This window comes from Anomaloglossus baeobatrachus, chromosome 3, assembly GCF_048569485.1.
Source record: "Anomaloglossus baeobatrachus isolate aAnoBae1 chromosome 3, aAnoBae1.hap1, whole genome shotgun sequence".
Lineage (NCBI taxonomy): Eukaryota > Metazoa > Chordata > Amphibia > Anura > Aromobatidae > Anomaloglossus > Anomaloglossus baeobatrachus.
In genome coordinates, this window is record NC_134355.1 from 393,061,008 (window position 1) to 393,080,937 (window position 19,930).

The following is a 19,930-nucleotide window of genomic DNA, read 5'->3' on the forward strand; positions in this document are numbered from 1 at the left end:
GCCGCTTCTGCAACCATTTTCATGAAGTTGATCGCGTCAACTGCGGGCGATTGATTAGAGCCTGAAGTCAGATCAGGCACCTACTGCTGCTGCGACACTGCAGTGACATCCTCAGTATTGCCGATCCTGCCTCCTATGACCCCATTCCACCACTGCCACCCCTGTATGCCATATCTGCATTTTAAGAGGACCACCATTTTTCCCCCAGTTTTGGAGGGGAATTTTCATCTTACAATCCGGAAAATGCGGTGCCTCCTTTACCTTTCATCTTATCTCAAGATAGCTGTGAGATTAATTTTTGAAAAAACCTTTTGTATTACTTACAAAGTTGATTATTTTGAGCCACTCATTTACATCTCAAGCCAAGAGGAAAGGTGTAATGTTACTATTGCATTTAACACCAATGCAGTAATATTATTATAAAGACCAACATAAAAATTAGTTTATGTGAAACATTATACACTAGCATGCATTGTCGCTTCACATTTTTACTTTTACCCTTTTTATCATTGGTATGCTTAAATTATGATAATTTGTTGACTATTACTAAGACAACTTTTCTTTTTAGAGCTATACCATGAGCACAACAGTCCAGGAAAAAATATAAATATAATCTATATGTACATATCGAAATAATTCACTTCAACTCAATGTAAAAAGAAAAAAACAAACAGGTAAACTGTGAAAATACCAGATAAAAAATGACAGAGTAGAGATCAAGGTGACAAAATAGTTACTCCCCTATTAAGAAGGAAAAGCTCCCCCAGTAGCCGTGTAATTGAACTAATGAATGAAATATTGAACCAAAATGAAAATGCTACATTTTCAAGATTTTACAATCAATACCCAGGGAATACTGGTTTTCAAGGAAGTCTATCAAAGAGTTAAAAATCTAACGAAAACAGTATAAATCAATAGAGATTAGATGAAACATACGTCAATAAAGCACAGAACAATAAGATTGGTATACAATAAATACATCATTCCCGAAAACTTTGGTAGACCACTGAAGATCACTATAGGCATTGCGTTCAATATATAGAGAACAGAAGGATTCTCGTTTTTGTATAAAGTATAATCGTAATCACTGTAATGACTGCATTGGTGCCCTTCTTTTCATACTTGTGACTTTGTATTTTTCTGCTGTTTGAGTACAAATCCTTCTTTCCTATATAATTAATTGAATGCCAATAGTACGCTCCAGTAGTCTAAGGATTCATGTATTTCTTATATACTGAATGTATTGTTCCGGGCTTTATTGATAATCTCTATTCTTTTATACTGAGTTTCTTAGGCATTACTCAATGACAGAGTTTCTTGAATAACATTTTCTCTGGGTATCCATCGCAATAGATTATGGCAGATATAGTATTTTCATCTTTGATGATTAGCACTGGTACTATTGGGCCTTTGCCTTGTTAATAAGGGATCGTTTTGGTGTGTGACCATTTTGTCATCTTGAATAGGATTGTGGTAGACTGCCTCCAAAAACTGGTGATAAAGGTTCAAAACATCTTTATCCTGCCATACATTGGATGGCATTTTGTCAACTTGGTTTAATTTCATGTGTGTAACTTTTATATAGTATTTATACACAGTTGAGTTTATCCATTTACAAATAATATCTTTCTATGTAGAGTTGTAATAAATTATTTTGATATATACAAATAAAGTATATCCCATCTAGCAATCTTTCTCACCCCTTGGCATCACAGCTAGTTTTGGCTTTTATGACAGACCATTTTTTCACCTTTTAATTGTGGCATTCCAGAAGTAGAGATGAGTGAACCTGAGCCATAAAGTTCAGGGTTCATACCAAAAACTGGGTGTCCACGGCTTGAACCCGAACACGGTGTTTTAAAATGTCTTTGCCAGAGTTCGGGTGCTGTTCATATGCTAACCACTTGATCAAACATCGGGGTGTTTGGCGCAGTGAGAGCCGCTTGCAGTTTCTGAATGGCTCTCACTGGGGGTAAAAACAGGATTTTCACATGCTTTGTGTAATCCACCCTCAAAAAACCCCGCCATTCTTCCCTTCCTCAGAAGTGATTTGTATTTGACTGGCTGTATGTGGGTGGTGACCCAAACTGCTCAATCAGTGACTTCCATTATTCTCATTACTCGAGTCGAGCCTGTTAGTTCAGTCCCCCATTAACTTATATGTGGTTCGGGGTCCATGAACAAGTTCAAGTCAAGTCTGGGTTTAGAAAGAGACTTTTAACTAAAGTCCAGCAAACTCCAACATCAACAGGTCTGCTCATCTCTATCCAGTAGCCATAACATTTTTGTTTTGGGTGACAGTCATATTAGGGCAAGTTTTTTTTTTGGGGAGGATGAGATGTAATTGTCATTTGTCATTTTGGGGTATATACAGGGTGGTCCAAAAGTAGGTGGACAGAAAATAATATTTATTTTGATTGATATATAAAATTGTATTTACTAACACAAGCATAACATTGACAATTAAATTTTATTCTGTACAATAATACAAACGCCCTTAAATTTTATCAACACAGGTGCCCAAACTGTTTTCCATTACAATTTGCACAGCTTTGAAGTCTGTCTCTTACGCTTCGACAACCATTTTTGCACAAGTCTCTTTTGGTATTAATTTCTTGAAATACATCTCTTATGTAATTTTTCAAATCACTGACACTTTTTGGTTTTCGACTATAAACTTTGTCCTTGAGTACTCCCCAAAAGAAAAAAATCCATTGGGGTCAAGTATGGTGAACAATCAATCAAGTGGGCCTCTTCAGCCAATCCATTTATTAGGAAATGTTTCTTCAAGATACTCGTGGATTACTCTTGAATAATGTGGAGGGGATCCATCTTGTTGAAAATAAAGGTCATTTGAATTAGGCTGTTGCTGTAACTGGGGAACAACTTGATTCATTAGAATTCCGAGATACTTATCTCCTGTGACGGTTTCATCAAAAAATATTGGTCCTAAAACACCATAACTTGAAATACCACCCCAAACATTGACACCAGGCTCAGTTTAGTTGTTGCTCTAATGTTAAATGCATGTTCTCATTATACCACTAAATACAATTATGTCTGTTAATATGGCCAGATAATTTGAAAGAAGTTTCATCACTCCACATAATGTTATCTAAAATTACTGGATTTCTTTCAATTTCGATAAGCATAATCTCACTAAATTGCAGCCGCCTGTCTGGATCATCCTCCAATAAACCATGTATTAGACGTGGACAATAAGCTTTCCACCCAATAGATTTCAGGATTCGCATGATAGAAGCTCGAGAAATTCTCAATTCTAAAGAGACTCTTGTGGTGGACTTTTTTAGACTCTGAACAAATGATTCAGCAACAAGTTGTTTATTATTTTCTGTACGGGCTGTTTTGGTTCGACCAGTTTTTGGAGCATTGAGGATTGAGCCAGTGGCATCGAATTTGTCACGAATGCGGTAAATTGTTTGTCTCTTCGGGGCTTGAGTACCAAATGTTTCATCCCAATTTGCTCTAATGGCCTCAGCATTTTGAGATTTCCAATACTCTTTTAAAATCCATTTTCTTTGATCTGTATTTAAATTATTTGCCATTATGGGTTATCTGAATTATCTGAAAAGAAAACAGATTTGGGGGAAATTTATCTGTGAAAATTGGATCTGTGAAACTGACTCAGTTGCCCTTAGCAACCAATCAGATTCCACCTTTCATTTTCCAAAGAGTCGGTGAAGAATGAAAAGTGGAATCTGGTTGCTAAGGGCAACTGAGTCAGTTTCACTTTACACCATGTTTGATAAATCTCCATAACCCTATTACACATACTGTCCACCTACTTTTGGACCACCCTGTATATAACTTATTATTAAACTTTTATAACTTTTTATTGGAAAGAATCGAACATAATAGCAATTAAAACTCTTTTTTTTTGCTTTTTAAACCTTGTGCTTTCCACAATTCCACAATTCTATGCTTTGATTTGTTTTTTTTTATAGTACTTTTGTAAAAAAAAATCATATATGTTTCAGTTTTCATATGAGAGCTATAAGTTTCATAATTTTCCCACAGGGATTATATTTTCCATGACAAGTTGTGTTCTTCATTAGTGCCATTTTAGAATACATGTGACTTTTTGATCACTTTTTATTACTCTCTTTTAGTTGGAAAAATGAGCATAAACAGCAATTCTATATTTAATTTAGCTTTTACACACCATTCCCCATTTGGTATAATTGTCATGTAATCTTTACTCAGTGATTGGCTATGACCTCAACAATAACAGATTTATATAGGGTTTTTTATATTCTACTTTTGCACAAGAAATTATTTTAAAAAGTTTTTTTGGGGGGGTTTGTCATATTTGGATACTTTAAACTTTCTTTTTACTGAGATGGAGTTCTATAAGAGCTTGACTTTTGCAGGACAAGGTGAAGTTTTTACAATTTTTGGATACACAGAACCTTTTAATTACATTTTATTTTTTTTTCCGTAAGCATGAACTAAAATTATTAAATTAGAAATTATTTTTAAATTTTGTTTTTCAACCACTCTCCCTGTGCCATCCTTGAAATGTAACTGTATTGAGTAAATGTACTTAACTAAATGTAACAATATTGAAAGGGAACTAACCACCAAGTTTTTGCCCTATAAACTAAATGCAGTGTCATAATGGCACTAGGATGCTGAATAAAATGATACCTTCAGCCAATAAATATGAGTCTTGATTGCAGAGTAATCTTTGTACAAACATCTGAAAATGATGTACTAATTCTTGGAGTGCTTGAGCATCGGGTTAAAATGGCAACGGAGATTGAAGTACGCACATGCGCTGATTCTAGCTCTATTTTATTCAAGACTTGGAGAAAAACATGAAAATAGTACTGTGTATGCGCCGGACATAGTCCTAATCGTGGCGGTAGAGGGGATAAATTTAAATAGCGGGGAGGCAGGCAGCTAGGGGAGGAATCATTACAGAATACCTGACCCTCAAAGTCCCACTCTTAGTGCTCAAGGCATGAATTATGTCATTTTTGGACGTTTGAACAAAGATTACTCTGCAATCAAGACTTGGATTTATCAGCTAAATGTATCATTTTAATCAAGATCCTAGCACCATAATGGCACTGCCTTTAGTTTATAGGGCAAAATACTGGTGGTTTGTTCCCTTTAAGAAAACTTCTTGCAATCTGGATTTACGGCAACAGGATTAGCCTGTTTCTTCCACTCTGTTGTTGCTCTTTGGTCGGGTTTGCAACTATTTTCCTGTACCGTTGTGTTTTTGGTATAGTTGTACTAAGTAATGTGACAATGAATAATTTGATTAGGATGCACTATTTGTAGGTGCTTCTCTTTTTAGGATCCAGTTGCATCATAAGAATATATCCAGTTTAAGCACCAATATAACCATATAACCACATTACAGGATAACTCTATATTTAAGTAAAACGTTTAGAGAGTGTGGAATAATATCTGCTATTCTACACTCTTACCATTGGTGAAACAATTAGTTTTAGTGATCCACATTTTGCCCCGTCGTTCACAGAAGTCTGTGTTTAACCATCAATTAAATACATATTTCTGTGTCTTGTAAACAATAGGCATGCAATAAGGATGTGCTCCCCAATAGTATAATGTGTAAATAGGCTATATATACATAAAACAAAAATAATGAAAACACACAGTCTTATGCAAAAGAGATAAAATTACCATATGCTATCGCCTAAAACTTGGATCTTACAGACTTTAAGAATCCCAATTGGATGATAAATAAGGTTATCATTAATCACTCAGTGTCAGAAACAATCCTTGTCGGACTCACATAGAGTACATATTAAAATTCACAGTTACATTATCGAATAATCTCCACTTCAAAGTTTAACACAATACAACTACTGTACATATGATTGTACACAGTGTCTAAAAACAATCAACTAACTCAAAACTACTCAAATCTTCACATTTGATTTCATTTTCCACTCAGTAGATTTCTCATATATAATTAGAACATTTGTCGTTTTGAGGGCTTTTTTCTTCCCAAAGTAAGACGCCATACTTCTTCTGGGAACCTTTGTCTTGTCTTCATTTCAGTCTTATCATGATTCCAGAGAAGACCAAACTACCGGAAAAATAATAGATAGGAACCACCTATCAAGAAACTACAAAAAAACTGGCATGCTTATTTATTTTTTTTTTGTCTAAAACCATTTAAAGTATATGTTGATCACCTCAGCATCAGTGAAAGGGAAAACTTTAAAGTAGTTGGCTTTGTAACAATATTACAGGATATTTATCAAAATTGGTCCAAAAAATAGTAGAGAAATTACCCGTAGCAAATAATCAGATTTCAGTTTTCAACAGATCCTTTGGAAAATAAAAAGTAGACTGGTTGCTACTTGCAACTGTTCCATTGTTCCTTTGTTTTTTTAAAAAAAATCCCTAATTTTATTGATTTTATATTTGATCATTTGAAAAATTCGGTCTTTTTAATCATAAACATAGTCATGAACAAAATTCTTACTAATATTATACAAGGCTCTCCTACTTTAAAAGGATTTGTGTCTGTGCAAGGTCTTGGATGAACTATCAGCAATTAAAATTACAGAATGCCATATCTACAGTAAATATGTAACCATGAATTTGGAGCAAGTGTCCTGATATGCATCCAGTGTCTGAACAGAGTCCCAAGACTCTGCTTGTAAAGGCAACCTATATCTTAAAGTAGCAGTCTAGTGATTTTTTTTCTAATCAAAATATCACAAGTCCCACAATATATACAGTGTGTCCACCCCTATCCTGTCCACCGCCATTAACTTGATAACGGCGACAGCTATAGGAATAGAAGTGGTGTCTAGGCATAGTAAAGTAGCTATGCGGTACGCAATGAAAACACCTATAGCGCAACCTGGTGGAAAACAACAGAGTTAGCATTTTTATCTCGAAAATGGAAGGAGATAGAGAAAAAAAGTGAATTACAACGTTATAGGGCATCATCAATTCAATATGAATCGACACCTTGCATACAGAAATGCTATGATTAGAATGTGAAAAACTCACAAGGCTGCGGATGTGAAGTGATACCTCATGGAGACCTTCCTACAAGTCATTGGGTATGGTCGCTGCATGGAGTGGCCTCCACGCTCACCTGACCTGATCCCATTGGACTTCTTTCTGTGAGGTCACATCAAGCAGCAGGTGTATGCGACCCCTTCACCAACATTGCAGGACCTACGACGACGTATTACAGATGCTTGTGCAAACGTGTCACCTACCATATTGCGCAACATGCAGCAAGATACAGTATGCTGTCCATAGTCCAGATGTGCATTGCAGCTGACGATGGCCACTTCGAGCATCAAAGTTAAATGAGCGCCAAATGCGTGACCAGCATTCAATGTTTTGGGGGGTTCATGGGTTTCATATCATAGCATTTCTGTATGCAAGGTGTCAATTCGTATTGAATTGATGATGCCCGGCAATTTTTTAATTCATTTTTTCTCTATCTCGTTCCGTTTTCGAGATAAAGATGCTAACTCTGTTGTTTTCCATCAGGTGGCGCTATAGGTGGTTTCATTGCATAGCGCATGGCTACTTTACTATACCTAGACACCACTTCTATGCCTATAGCTGCCGCCATTCTCAAGTTAATGGCGGTGGATAGGATATGGGTAGACACACTGTATAATTCACTTAGCATTACCCCATATGGTTACTACTTATATTTAAAAATTCTATATACTATATTTATCTAAAGTCATCAGAATGCCATTACTGCTTATATAATAAAACTAAATGAAATGTATCCCAAATTCTCTCCACAGGTGGTGAGAAAACTGCTATCACAGTAAATAATAATCATTATACAGCTCCTAACACAGGTATGATGAAGGAGTTGACAGTCTAATCTCCCGAAGTATATACTCATAATGTCTTATTATACAGTATTTTGGAGAATATAGTGGTAGGATAACCACACTGTTACAACAGCAGGCAAAGATGGTATTAGCTTTAGCTGCTCACTTGATGCTGGGGTAAAGCATCATTGGATTTCTAGCAGAACACAGAGGAGTAAAATATGGTGTGAATTCTGAGAATCCTAATGAAGGCTCAGCAAAGAAGGGACACTGAACTGCACAGTTGTGAGGACAGTACATGGATAGAGAAATTAAAAAAATGCCAGACTGCGTCTTTAAGAAAGTATTCAGGTTCATGATCACATGATATGTCGTTAAACTGCTACGTATTTGGCTGTACTGTAATCCATTTATTTATTTGCAAGGCTATCAGAGGATGTATAAACTGTATCATAAAAATAATTGAAAAACTGTTGAAACAACTTTAGTGTAACTCTTGACTTTCAACCTACCTATGTTTTCTCACCATTTAATTCAGTGTCCTAGATATTCTCATTAATTTTGGATAAGCTTTTTAGTAGGCAGAAAAGCTTTGTGTTAATGTCAATTAAGTATCTGCATATCATATTTTTCCTGTGTTAATTATTTAAAAGCATATGACTTAGCATACTGTACGACATATGCATATTGAAATATTATTACTTAGTATGGTAATGCAGAAATACAATGTAGCTAGAAACAATAGCCAAGGTCAAATTGTCTACATTTCACATGAATAAGAATCTGTTGTTAGATCTTTTGTTATTAGTATTTTCTTCTCTTGAAATGGAAATTAGTCATGTAATAATTTGATGCAAAGTTTTTTAAGTCTGTTTTCAGTTGTGTGACTCTTACTTAGTCGACTGCCATGCTGAACTCTTTGTGCCTGCCCTCGTCGGATCAAAGATGTTACTTACTTTGAGGCCTGGCAAGTACCAGCGTGGGAGACTGGCTGGGAATCCCCAGTTCTGTTGACTTGTCGATGGCCATGCTGACTCTAAAGGCCGCTTTACACGCTATGATTTATCTGACGATATGTTGTCAGGGTCACGGTTTTCGTGATGCACTTCCGTCATCATTAGCAACGTCGTTGCGTGTGACACCTATGGGCGACTCCAAATGATCGCAAATAGGGTGGAAAATCGTTGATCGTTGACACGTCGTTCAGTTTCAAAATATTGTTCTTCGTTTGTAACGCAGCAGACATATTGCTATGTTTGACACCCTGCCAACGACGAACAACATCCACACGACCGCCTTGGTCAAACAATATATCGCTGAACGATGTAGCGTTGTTTGTGAGATGTGTACGTGTACAAAGCGACCTATGAGCGATCTCAGCAAATCGTAACAACGATCTGGGTGTGTCACATCGCTAACGAGATCGCTAGTGATATCGTTGTGTGTAAAGCAGCCTTTACTTAGTAGAATATGAAAATGTGTAGATATGCGGAATGATTAAAGTGTTCATCCAAGTACCCCACAGTATGTGTAAAAGATGTTCCAAGCTATATGATCTGAATTTAGATTTAAAATGATTATTTGCTCTTTTTCAGACAACTTATATAATAAGATCTCATGTTTTCTTTAGTTTTTGTTGTGCTCACAAGTATTATCATAAATTAGCGCCACTTTCATTTGTCATTGTATGATAAATCCCATCCTGGAAATATGGGCAATTCCTTGTGTTCATGTGATTGAACAAAAATGCATAGAACCTTGGCAATTGTATGTCTGTACCACATTGAGTAAATGATATCATTACACTTTTTAAAACATTGGAATGTTTCCAATTATGTTTATAGTAGAATTCTATTCCCGTCAGGGAATGCGTATCTAATGTATTTGCATTGTATTATATTTCAAGCATAGATATAGAAAATATTCACAAAGTACCGCTTTAAGACATTATCCTTTGTTCAGCCTTAGATTGTAGGGAAATATTTTGGATATTATATGATTCTAAAAAAATTCTGAGAAGTCTGGTAAGTGTGGGATAAGAATGCATATTCTCCATTACGGATAGTTATAGCTCCGGTTCCCATACCTATCCTGTCTACACTTGTCTTTGAATCCTGATCCAGCTTTGATATATTAGAAATTGCTCAATTACTGACAGAGGACGGTCACCACTGTGTCCAATGCTTAGCTAGATGATGCTTTCTCAAATTTCTGGTATGTATAGAGAGCACCAAGAAGCAGGAACCAGCAGGGATTGGGTATCAGTAAAGGTAAATCTTGATTCGTTTCTTATTTTCTATACCTTTGTAAGCCGTTTTCTAAATATTGTTATTGGCTGGATACCCTTTTAACTAATTCACTCTCAAATTTACCTTGAGGACCAGGAGGCCCAGGATCTCCAGGTGGTCCCGGAAGTCCATCATTTCCAGGTGGGCCTTGTTTTCCTTGAGCAGCAAGTAAAGCAGCTGGTGTTTTTAGTTGAGAAAGGAAATCACTCATTTTCTCTATGAGAAATAAATATGAAAGTTGTGTTATAAAATTAACCAATCTTTAATAGAAGAATCTTAAAGCGCAATAACTGTGAGAAAGGTTCACATTTCAAGTCATAGGTTGTCTAAATCTATAAAGAAATAATTGCATAGTATTTTCTACAGTTAATATTTCCCTAGTTCACAGCACATGAATAATTTGTTAATCTCAGGATTAAAAATAATCTGTCAGCTGGTTTTTGCTATGTAATCTGTAGACAGCATGTTGTAAGAGTTAACTCAGAAAATTCAGTGATGCCTTTCTTATCAAGGTGCTTGGTGTTGTTTACTTTCAATGATTGTTTTAGCACCAGGACCTAATTATTGATTACCTCATGCCTGGCAAAAAAGATACTCCTCCTCCTGTGATTAGCAGCTCACTATCAATGTACAATATCTACAGAGAGCCTGGTGTGGATGTGTGCAGCTTTCTGAGCTCTGCTACTTGCTAAAATAAATGATACTCTGTTGGATTTATGGTCTCTGCTTACATCATGCTGCTCTTAGATGAAGAAGCGAAAACCAGCTGACAGATTCCCTTTAAGATATGTTAAATCAGTGCACTGGAAAACGAAAAAAAAAATCCAAATGAGTCAAAATAATGAATCAAAATAATGAAAAAAAAGCAATTCAGCAATTTATTTACTTTTTATTTACCATGTTCACTATACGGTAAAAGTGACCTGACTATATGATAACATTTCTTACTTGTGTTGCCATTTTCTGAGATTTGTAATGTTTTACATTTTTGGGAAATGGAGCTGTTTGAGCAATTGTTTTATGGGTCACAAGCTGTTGTTTTTATTGATACCACTTTGGGGTTGATAAGATGTTTTGATTGCCTCTACATTTTTTGTGTTGTTGAGGCAGCCAAAAAACGGCATTTGTAGAGTTGTTTTTTTTTTTCTAGCTATGCCGTTTACCAATCAGATAAATTTATTTTAGTTTTTGATAGATTGGACTTTTATGAATGCAGCAATACCAAATATGTGTATTTTTTTAAAAGATTTTTCATTTCCTAATTTTCACTGGTCTACATTAAATGCCGCTGTTGGAGATTGACAGTGACATTTACCATGTTAACAGCTGCGGGCATAGCTATGCTTTACCCACAGCTTTTAGAGGCAGATGATGGCTGAAATATACATCCATCATCTGCCAGCAAAGATGCAAGCTTGTACACTGAGCTTGCATCAAAGTCAAGGGCCTGAAATATGATGTAACTGCATGTTAGATGTCAGTAATGAGCAAGCCTGAGACAACCTGGGCTGTGATGAGCGGTGAAATGACGCCCACAGCCCAGTGACTCATGGAGACTGGGACCGGCCGCAGTGATGACAGGTGAACAGGAAGCTGACATGACATCACCGGATCCCTGAGGCTACGGAGCCTGAGGGTCAGGCGATGGGGAAGAGCGGTCTGCAATAGCGTCGCTCAGAGGCACTATTGGCAACACAAATGTATTTGAGAGAAACCTTGTTTCTCAACATAATATCATTGTGGCCAATAATGAATATGGGTGAACCACTTCTTTAATAAAGAACCTTTTCCTGACTGCTACAAAAAGACAAACAGTCAATAACTCTTTGTATGAATCAGTGTCTCTGTCACTATTTTATGCTGCTCTCAGATCGAACAGTAGAGTTGAGCCCGGTTCGTGGTTCGTGGTTCTCCAGTTCGCGGCTCGAGTGATTTTGGGGGCTGTTCTAGATCAAACTAGAACTCGAGCTTTTTTTGCAAAAGCTCGATAGTTCTAGATACGTTCGAGAACGGTTCTAGCAGCAAAAAACCCAGCTAATTCCTAGCTGGCTTTCCGCTGTAATAGTGTAAGTCACTCTGTGACTCACACTATTATGACATTTCAGTGTATAGTGTGCGGGAACAGCGCCTTCCGATCACTGCTGTTTGGATAATTTTTTTTTTTCCTTGTCTTTCTTCCCTAAGCGCGCGCGTGTAGTGGGGAGGGCCAGCATGTCAGCCAATCCCAGACACACACACACAGCTAAGTGGACTTTTAGCCAGAGAAGCAACGGCATGTGTGATAGGATGTCCATGTCACATGTACCTGCATTATAAAAACGAGTATCTGCCCGTCCGGACGCCATTATCTCTTCTGCGTCCTTGGTGTCAGACATCACTGGCGCAGCTCCAATCGCCGATACTGCTGTATACGCTCCATACACAGCGCTGGACAGCTTAGGGATAGCACTTTCTATCAGTCCTTTTAAGGGCTCATACCGGCAGGGTCAGAGCCATAGGTGACAGGTCCTGAAAACAGAGTTTAACAGCTACACAAGATGACAGCGTCTGTGTAGCTAAGGTCAGGGATTTCCTCGCTGCATTTCCCCATTAGGAGGGATAGAAAGGCAGGCTTCCTTTCCTCTACCCAGAGACCCACAACCCTGCCACTGTACCCTCCTGCCCTTTGCACACTCCAACTCATTGTTACTAAGCCATTATACTAGCAAACACTGAGTGAACTTAGTGGCATCCTTAACGTGGCTGTTGGACTGCTGTATAGTCCCAGTAGTGCACAGATATTTGCAGCACGTCTGCCTGCATTGCACACTCAAACTCATTATAACTAAGCCATTATACTAGCAAACACTGAGTGAACTTAGTGGCATCCTAAACGTGGCTATTGGACTTCTGTATAGTCCCAGTAGTGCAAAGATATTTGCAGCACGTCTGCCTGCATTGCACACTCAAACTCATTATAACTAAGCCATTATACTAGCAAACACTGAGTGAACTTAGTGGCATCCTAAACGTGGCTATTGGACTTCTGTATAGTCCCAGTAGTGCACAGATATTTGCAGCACGTCTGCCTGCATTGCACACTCAAACTCATTATAACTAAGCCATTATACTAGCAAACACTGAGTGAACTTAGTGGCATCCTAAACGTGGCTATTGGACTTCTGTATAGTCCCAGTAGTGCACAGATATTTGCAGCACGTCTGCCTGCATTGCAAACTCAAACTCATTATAACTAAGCCATTATACTAGCAAACACTGAGTGAACTTAGTGGCATCCTAAACGTGGCTATTGGACTTCTGTATAGTCCCAGTAGTGCACAGATATTTGCAGCACGTCTGCCTGCATTGCACACTCAAACTCATTATAACTAAGCCATTATACTAGCAAACACTGAGTGAAGTTAGTGGCATCCTAAAGGTGGCTATTGGACTTCTGTATAGTCCTAGTAGTGCACAGATATTTTCAGCACGTCTGCCTGCATTGCACACTCAAACTCATTATAACTAAGCCATTATACTAGCAAACACTGAGAGAACTTAGTGGCATCCTAAACGTGGCTATTGGACTTCTGTATAGTCCCAGTAGTGCACAGATATTTGCAGCACGTCTGCCTGCATTGCACACTCAAACTCATTATAACTAAGCCATTATACTAGCAATTTATGCTGCCAGTTTAAGGGTCGTAGTTGCATTGTCAGGGATATTTATTCTTTATTATTCTGCTGTTAATAAAGCTAGACCACCGCTGCAATCTACACCACCTCTCAATTTTTACTACCACATTTTCAGGTGCACAATCTTGTCGCAATCAACATGAGTGGCAAAATGACAGATGCTGGTGGAAAGGGGAAGAGGCGTGGTGGAAAAGGAAAAAAAGGGTTTGTCCGTGGGGAAGGTGGCAAAGCTCCATTATCATCTGCTGAAGATAGACCATCTAACAGCAAAAGTAAGATGTCTACTACTTACCGTGGACAATCCGATGTGCTCCCTTTTTTACGGACACGAACAACAGGAACAAAGGTTGATGATGGCCAAAAAAGGAAAATGCTTGAATGGATCTCAAGTGGTCCAACAAGTGCCCTCTCAGCCACTTCAAGTACCGCATCCAAAAAACAGCAGTCCTCTGAGTTGTCATCCCAATCAAACTTGCTTTCTCCCAGCTCTGAAGTCTCCATCAGCCCTGCACAGTATGGTGGAACTGAGATGGCTGAGTCTGCAGAGCTGTTCAGTCACACTATAGCCTGGGAATCAGAGGTCTGCTCCCAAGCTACAGTGAGTACAGACCAGGAAATGGTCTGCAGTGATGCCCAGAACCTTTGTGACTCTGATTCAGGCAGTTTCTGAGCATAATGTTGACACTTTGTCACAAACTGTAACACCTGTGGTTATAGACAATGAGGCACATACTGATGACGATGAGACGCAGATACCAGATTGGGATGACAACTTAAATATTCAGTCAGGGCAAGAAGAGGCTCGGTCTGAGGGGGAGGGGAGTGCAAACACAATAATTGATGATGAAGTTATAGATCCCACCTACTGTCAATCCCCAGTCAGGCACTCGAGGAGGTTAACAGAGGCGGTGGAGGAGGATGCAACTGACGACGAAGTTACCTTGCGCCTTCCTGGACAGAGTCGGAGCACTGGTAGCACGTCTACAACTGCATCATCAGCCACCACTCTGCCTCTGAGCACTAGTCGGGGGGGCTCAGCAGGTCGCATGGCCTCTAAGCCTTGCCTAGCCTGGTCCTTTTTTGACATAGAAAAAGATCGCCCAAATTATGTGATCTGTAAAATTTGTCGTGATTCTGTTAGTAGAGGTCAAAACCTCAGCAGTTTGACAACTTCTTCCATGAATCGTCACATGAATAAATATCATAGGTCCCAGTGGGAAGTTCACCGTGCTGCAATGCGGCCTAGCGGAGCGAACCATCCACGGCCTGCCCCTTCCAGTGCATCCGCGCGCTCTTCATCTTCTAGGACTGTGGGGACAGCTGTCACACCTGGTTTTCCACGCACAACTTCCACCACTGTAACCGCAACAGGCAGTTTGCTTGGTAGGTCGTCAGTTGGTTTGGAAGGGGAAACAAGTGAGTGTGTACAGCTCTCTCAGACATCGATAGCACCAATGTTGGATGAAGGCAACATCATGTTTCCGCCTGCACTTTCCTCACAAACCTACATTTTTCCAGGGACACCCTACTCAACACCGTCTACACACAGCAGCCAGATCTCTGTCCCTCAGATGTGGTCAAATAAAAGGCCATTTCCTGCGACCCATGACAAAGCTAAGAGGTTGACTCTATCCCTCTGTAAGCTCTTGGCTACCGAAATGCTGCCTTTCCGCCTAGTGGACACACAGGATTTTAGAGACCTTATGTCTGTCGCTGTGCCCCAGTACCAGATGCCTAGTTGCCACTACTTCTCTAAGAAAGGTGTGCCCGCGCTACACCAGCATGTCGCACACAACATCACCGCTTCCTTGAGAAACTCTGTGTGTGAACGGGTGCATTTCACCACCGATACTTAGACCAGTAAGCATGGACAGGGACGTTACATGTCGCTGACTGGGCACTGGGTAACTATGGGGATAGATGGTGAAGGGTCTGCTGCACAAGTCTTGCCATCCCGACGACTTGTGTGTCAATCCTCTGTCTGTCCAAGTTCCGCCACTGCTTCTGCCTCCTCCACCTCATCTGTGTCCTCCACCTCCGCCCCAAGCCTGCCTGGTCAGGCCACCAGCGTTCTCACTGCGCAGAAGGAATCACGCACCCCTCATTACTATGCTGGCAGCAGAGCGCAACGGCATCAGGCGGTCTTTAGCTTGACATGGCTTGGTAATAGGAGTCACACAGCTGAGGAGTTGTGGTCAGCTCTGCGGTCCGAGTTTAATAAATGGTTGTCTCCACTCAACCTGCAGCCTGGTAAGACCGTGTGCGACAATGCTGCAAACCTGGGTGCGGCCCTTCGCCTGGGCAAGGTGACACATGTGCCTTGTATGGCTCACGTGTTGAACCTTGTTGTCCAGCAATTTTTAACACACTATCCCGACCTAGATGGCCTTCTGAACAGGGCACGAAAACTGTCTGCTCACTTCCGCCGTTCAAGCGCCGCAGCTGAGCGACTTGCATCGCTACAGAAGTCTTTCGGCCTGCCGGTTCATCGCCTGAAATGCGATGTGCCGTCACGCTGGAATTCGACTCTCCACATGTTACAGCGACTGTGGCTACACCGCCGAGCCCTGGTGCAATACGTCATGACGTATAGCCTGGGCCAACAAGATGCAGAGGTGGGACAGATCACCCTGATGGAGTGGTCTCAGATCAAGAACCTATGCACCCTTCTGCACAGTTTCGACATGGCGACGAATATGTTTAGCGCTGACAATGACATTATCAGCATGACAATTCCAGTCATTTACATGCTGGAGCACACGCTAAACACTATTCGGAGTCAGGGGGTGAGAAAACAGGAAGGGGAGGAACTACAGGAGGATTCATATGCGCAAGACACAACAACATCACCAAGGTCCAGACGTTCATCATCACCAACGCGGCAGGCATGGGACCATGGGGGACAGGAATCAACAAGGGCGCATGGTAGCAGGCGAAATGTTGAGGAAGGTGCAGGAGAACATGAAGAAATGGAGGACGAACTGTCCATGGACATGGAAGACTCAGCGGATGAGGGAGACCTTGGTCAAATTTCAGTTGAAAGAGGTTGGGGGGAGATGTCAGAGGAAGAAAGAACGGGTAGCACCTCTATGCCACCAACACAGCGTGGACTTGGTCCGCATGGCTGCGCAAGACACATGAGTGCCTTCTTGTTGCACTACCTCCAACATGACCCTCGTATTGTCAAAATTAGAAGTGATGATGACTACTGGCTTGCCACACTATTAGATCCCTGGTACAAGTCCAAATTTTGTGACATAATTCCAGCCATAGAAAGGGACGCACGTATGCAGGAGTATCAGCAGAAGCTGATACTCGATCTTAGCTCGGCTTTTCCACCAAACAACCGTGCAGGTGCAGGAAGTGAATCTCCCAGTTGTAACTTGACAAACATGGGACGGTCTCGTCATCTTCAACAGTCTACCCGTACCAGTAGGACTGTATCTGGTGCTGGTAACAGCAATTTTATGGAATCTTTTCATAATTTTTTTAGACCCTCCTTTGCAAGGCCACCAGAGACAACAAGTCTGACACATAGTCAACGGCTTGAGAGGATGATACAGGAGTATCTCCAAATGAACATCGATGCCATGACTTTGCAAATGGAGCCTTGCTCATTTTGGGTTTCAAATCTAGAAAAATGGCCAGAGCTCTCCAGTTACGCCTTGGAGATTTTGTCGTGTCCAGCTGCCAGCGTTGTCTCTGAACATGTCTTCAGTGCTGCTGGGTGTGTGCTGACAGATAAGCGCACGCATCTGTCCAGTGACAATGTGGACAGACTAACGTTCATCAAAATGAACAAGTCATGGATCCACCAGGAATTTACTACCCCTGTGTCATCCTGGGGAGAGTAAATGCTTGTGGATTTGGAATGTGCTTGATGCAAATCTAGCTGTGAAGTGTACAACTAGGGCACACGTGCTGCCACTGAATGGGTGGGTGTGTGTGGGACACAATTTTTGGAAAAAAAGGGAGACTCCACTTGGAGTAACCCTTGCTTGCTGTGTTTTTTAAAAATGATCCAAGATGAACAGAGCTGGGATAAGGAAAGACTATGCTACCTACCCCGGTGTCATCCTGGGGACGGTTAAGTATGGCGTATTTTTGAATGTGCTTGATGCAAATCTAGCTGTGAAGTGTACAACTGGGGCACAAGTGCTGCCACTGAAGGGGTGTCTGTGTGGCCCAATTTTTGGAAAAAAGGGAGACTCCGCTTGGAGTAACCCTTGCTTGCTGTGTTTTTTAAAAATGATCCAAGATGAACAGAGCTGGGATCAGGAAATACTTTGCTACCTACCCCGGTGTCATCCTGGGGACGGTTAAGTATGGCGTATTTTTGAATGTGCTTGATGCAAATCTAGCTGTGAAGTGTACAACTAGGGCACAAGTGCTGCCACTGAATGGGTGGGTGTGTGTGGGGCACAATTTTTGGAAAAAAAGGGAGACTCCGCTTGGAGTAACCCTTGTTTGCTGTGTTTTTTAAAAATGATCCAAGATGAACAGAGCTGGGATAAGGAAAGACTTTGCTACCTACCCCGGTGTCATCCTGGGGACAGTTAAGGATGGCGTATTTTTGAATGTGCTTGATGCAAATCTAGCTGTGAAGTATACAACTGGGGCACAAGTGCTGCCACTGAAAGGGTGGGTGTGTGTGTGGCCCAATTTTTGGAAAAAAGGGAGACTCCGCTTGGAGTCACCTTGCGGTGTTTTACATGATTTTAGAAGGGCATGCCATGCCTATATCTGTGTCTCGTCCTCTTTTTCCTCGTAAAGCTGTTTTGTTTTCACATGAGAATTTGTCCTTGTCACTTTCCCATGTGTTTGTGTTGTGTTGTGAGTTTGTCACCTTTTGGACACCTTTGAGGGTGTTTTCTAGGTGTTTTTATGTGTTTGTGATTGCCTGCCATTGTTTCCTATGCAGTTCGAATTCGGTTCGTCGAACGTTCGATGAACCGAACTCGAACGGGAGCTCCGTTCGGCGAACCGACCTCGAGCCGAACCGCGACCGGTTCGCTCATCTCTATCGAACAGCATACATCTGGTCACAGATTCGCTATGAATGTCTTTTATATCTTTCTATCATACATGCCCAACATTGAAATTGCAGCATGGCAGCCACACCTCTCTAGCCTTCATTCCAGGTACACTAACAGCTTGGAGTTACATTAACTTAGTGGTGGAACCAGTGATATGGCCATTTTTATGAAGTGCCTGTTTTTCAACACAACAATAAAGGGTTATTGGTCATGCTGCTGTGAGCTGACTGTATTGCCTAAATATGTTGCCATGGTCTGCAGTGTTTGTGGACTTGTCACCAATTGATCACAAGGACATCATTGGTTGGAAATTACAAAACACAGCTGCCAGCAATGGATCTTGATGATTTGCATGCCCACTTTTAATCAGTGTGGCAGAACATTCCTCAGACAACCATGAATAACTTCATTGTTAGCAGCCAAGTTTTGTAAGTGTGTGGATTTCTGCGTGTGGTACTCATACTCGATACAGACAATTTGAGATATGGTGAAAAATTTGTATTCTTTATTTTATCATTTGTATATCATTAAAGGTCTATTGGTCATCTTATTTTCAAACACTTTTTCTTTCTGGTGTTCCATTTTCAATATGGAGAAGAGTATCTCACATAAAACTGCTCTACAAAAATTCAGTCTTTAGCAGTTATATTAGTGACTATAAGAGCAAGTACAAATAGGCAATGCCAAATTTAAATAATATATTTAAAAGATTTCTGGAGTTTTCCATACAGAGACATAGATATGGATATCGGGGATTAAAATTACTATGTGGAAGATGAGAAAGGTTGCAGAGGTTACAGTTAAAACCAGGCCCTAGAGCCATAAAGAGGACATAAAATAATTCTACTGTATCATATAGTGAGACCAATACTATAAATTGCATGTGAAAGTTGGCTGTCTCAGAGCAAATTTTGTATTAGAAACCCAGGAGGACAAAGTTGTCTTTAAAAACAGTAGATTAAACAAAACAATCCTAAGAATGTCTAACTTAAAAAAAACACAAACTGTCTGAGGACAAGGTCAGATAGGTATTCTTGTACTGAACATCAACTTTTAAAAAATAAAAAAAAAATTTGAAAAATAATAGACTTGATTGTATGCAAGTGCTAAC

The 19,930-nt window shown here is 40.2% G+C and overlaps 1 protein-coding gene across 2 annotated transcripts in view; it reads right to left on the minus strand.

Annotated features, from left to right (window-relative positions):
• Window positions 1–19,930, minus strand: part of COL19A1 (collagen type XIX alpha 1 chain) — a 1,307,565-nt gene that overhangs the window by 25,269 nt on the left and 1,262,366 nt on the right. Inside the window, exons 50-51 of one of the 2 annotated variants that reach the window (XM_075340246.1) lie at window positions 10,193–10,324; window positions 5,128–6,085 (exon numbers count right to left, since the gene is read on the minus strand). In XM_075340246.1, coding sequence (XP_075196361.1) covers window positions 6,063–6,085; window positions 10,193–10,324 — 155 coding nt within the window. In that variant the 3' untranslated portion in view covers window positions 5,128–6,062. Of the gene's footprint in view, window positions 1–5,127; window positions 6,086–10,192; window positions 10,325–19,930 lie in introns of those variants that run through there. The other variant, XM_075340245.1, reaches the window with a different exon arrangement.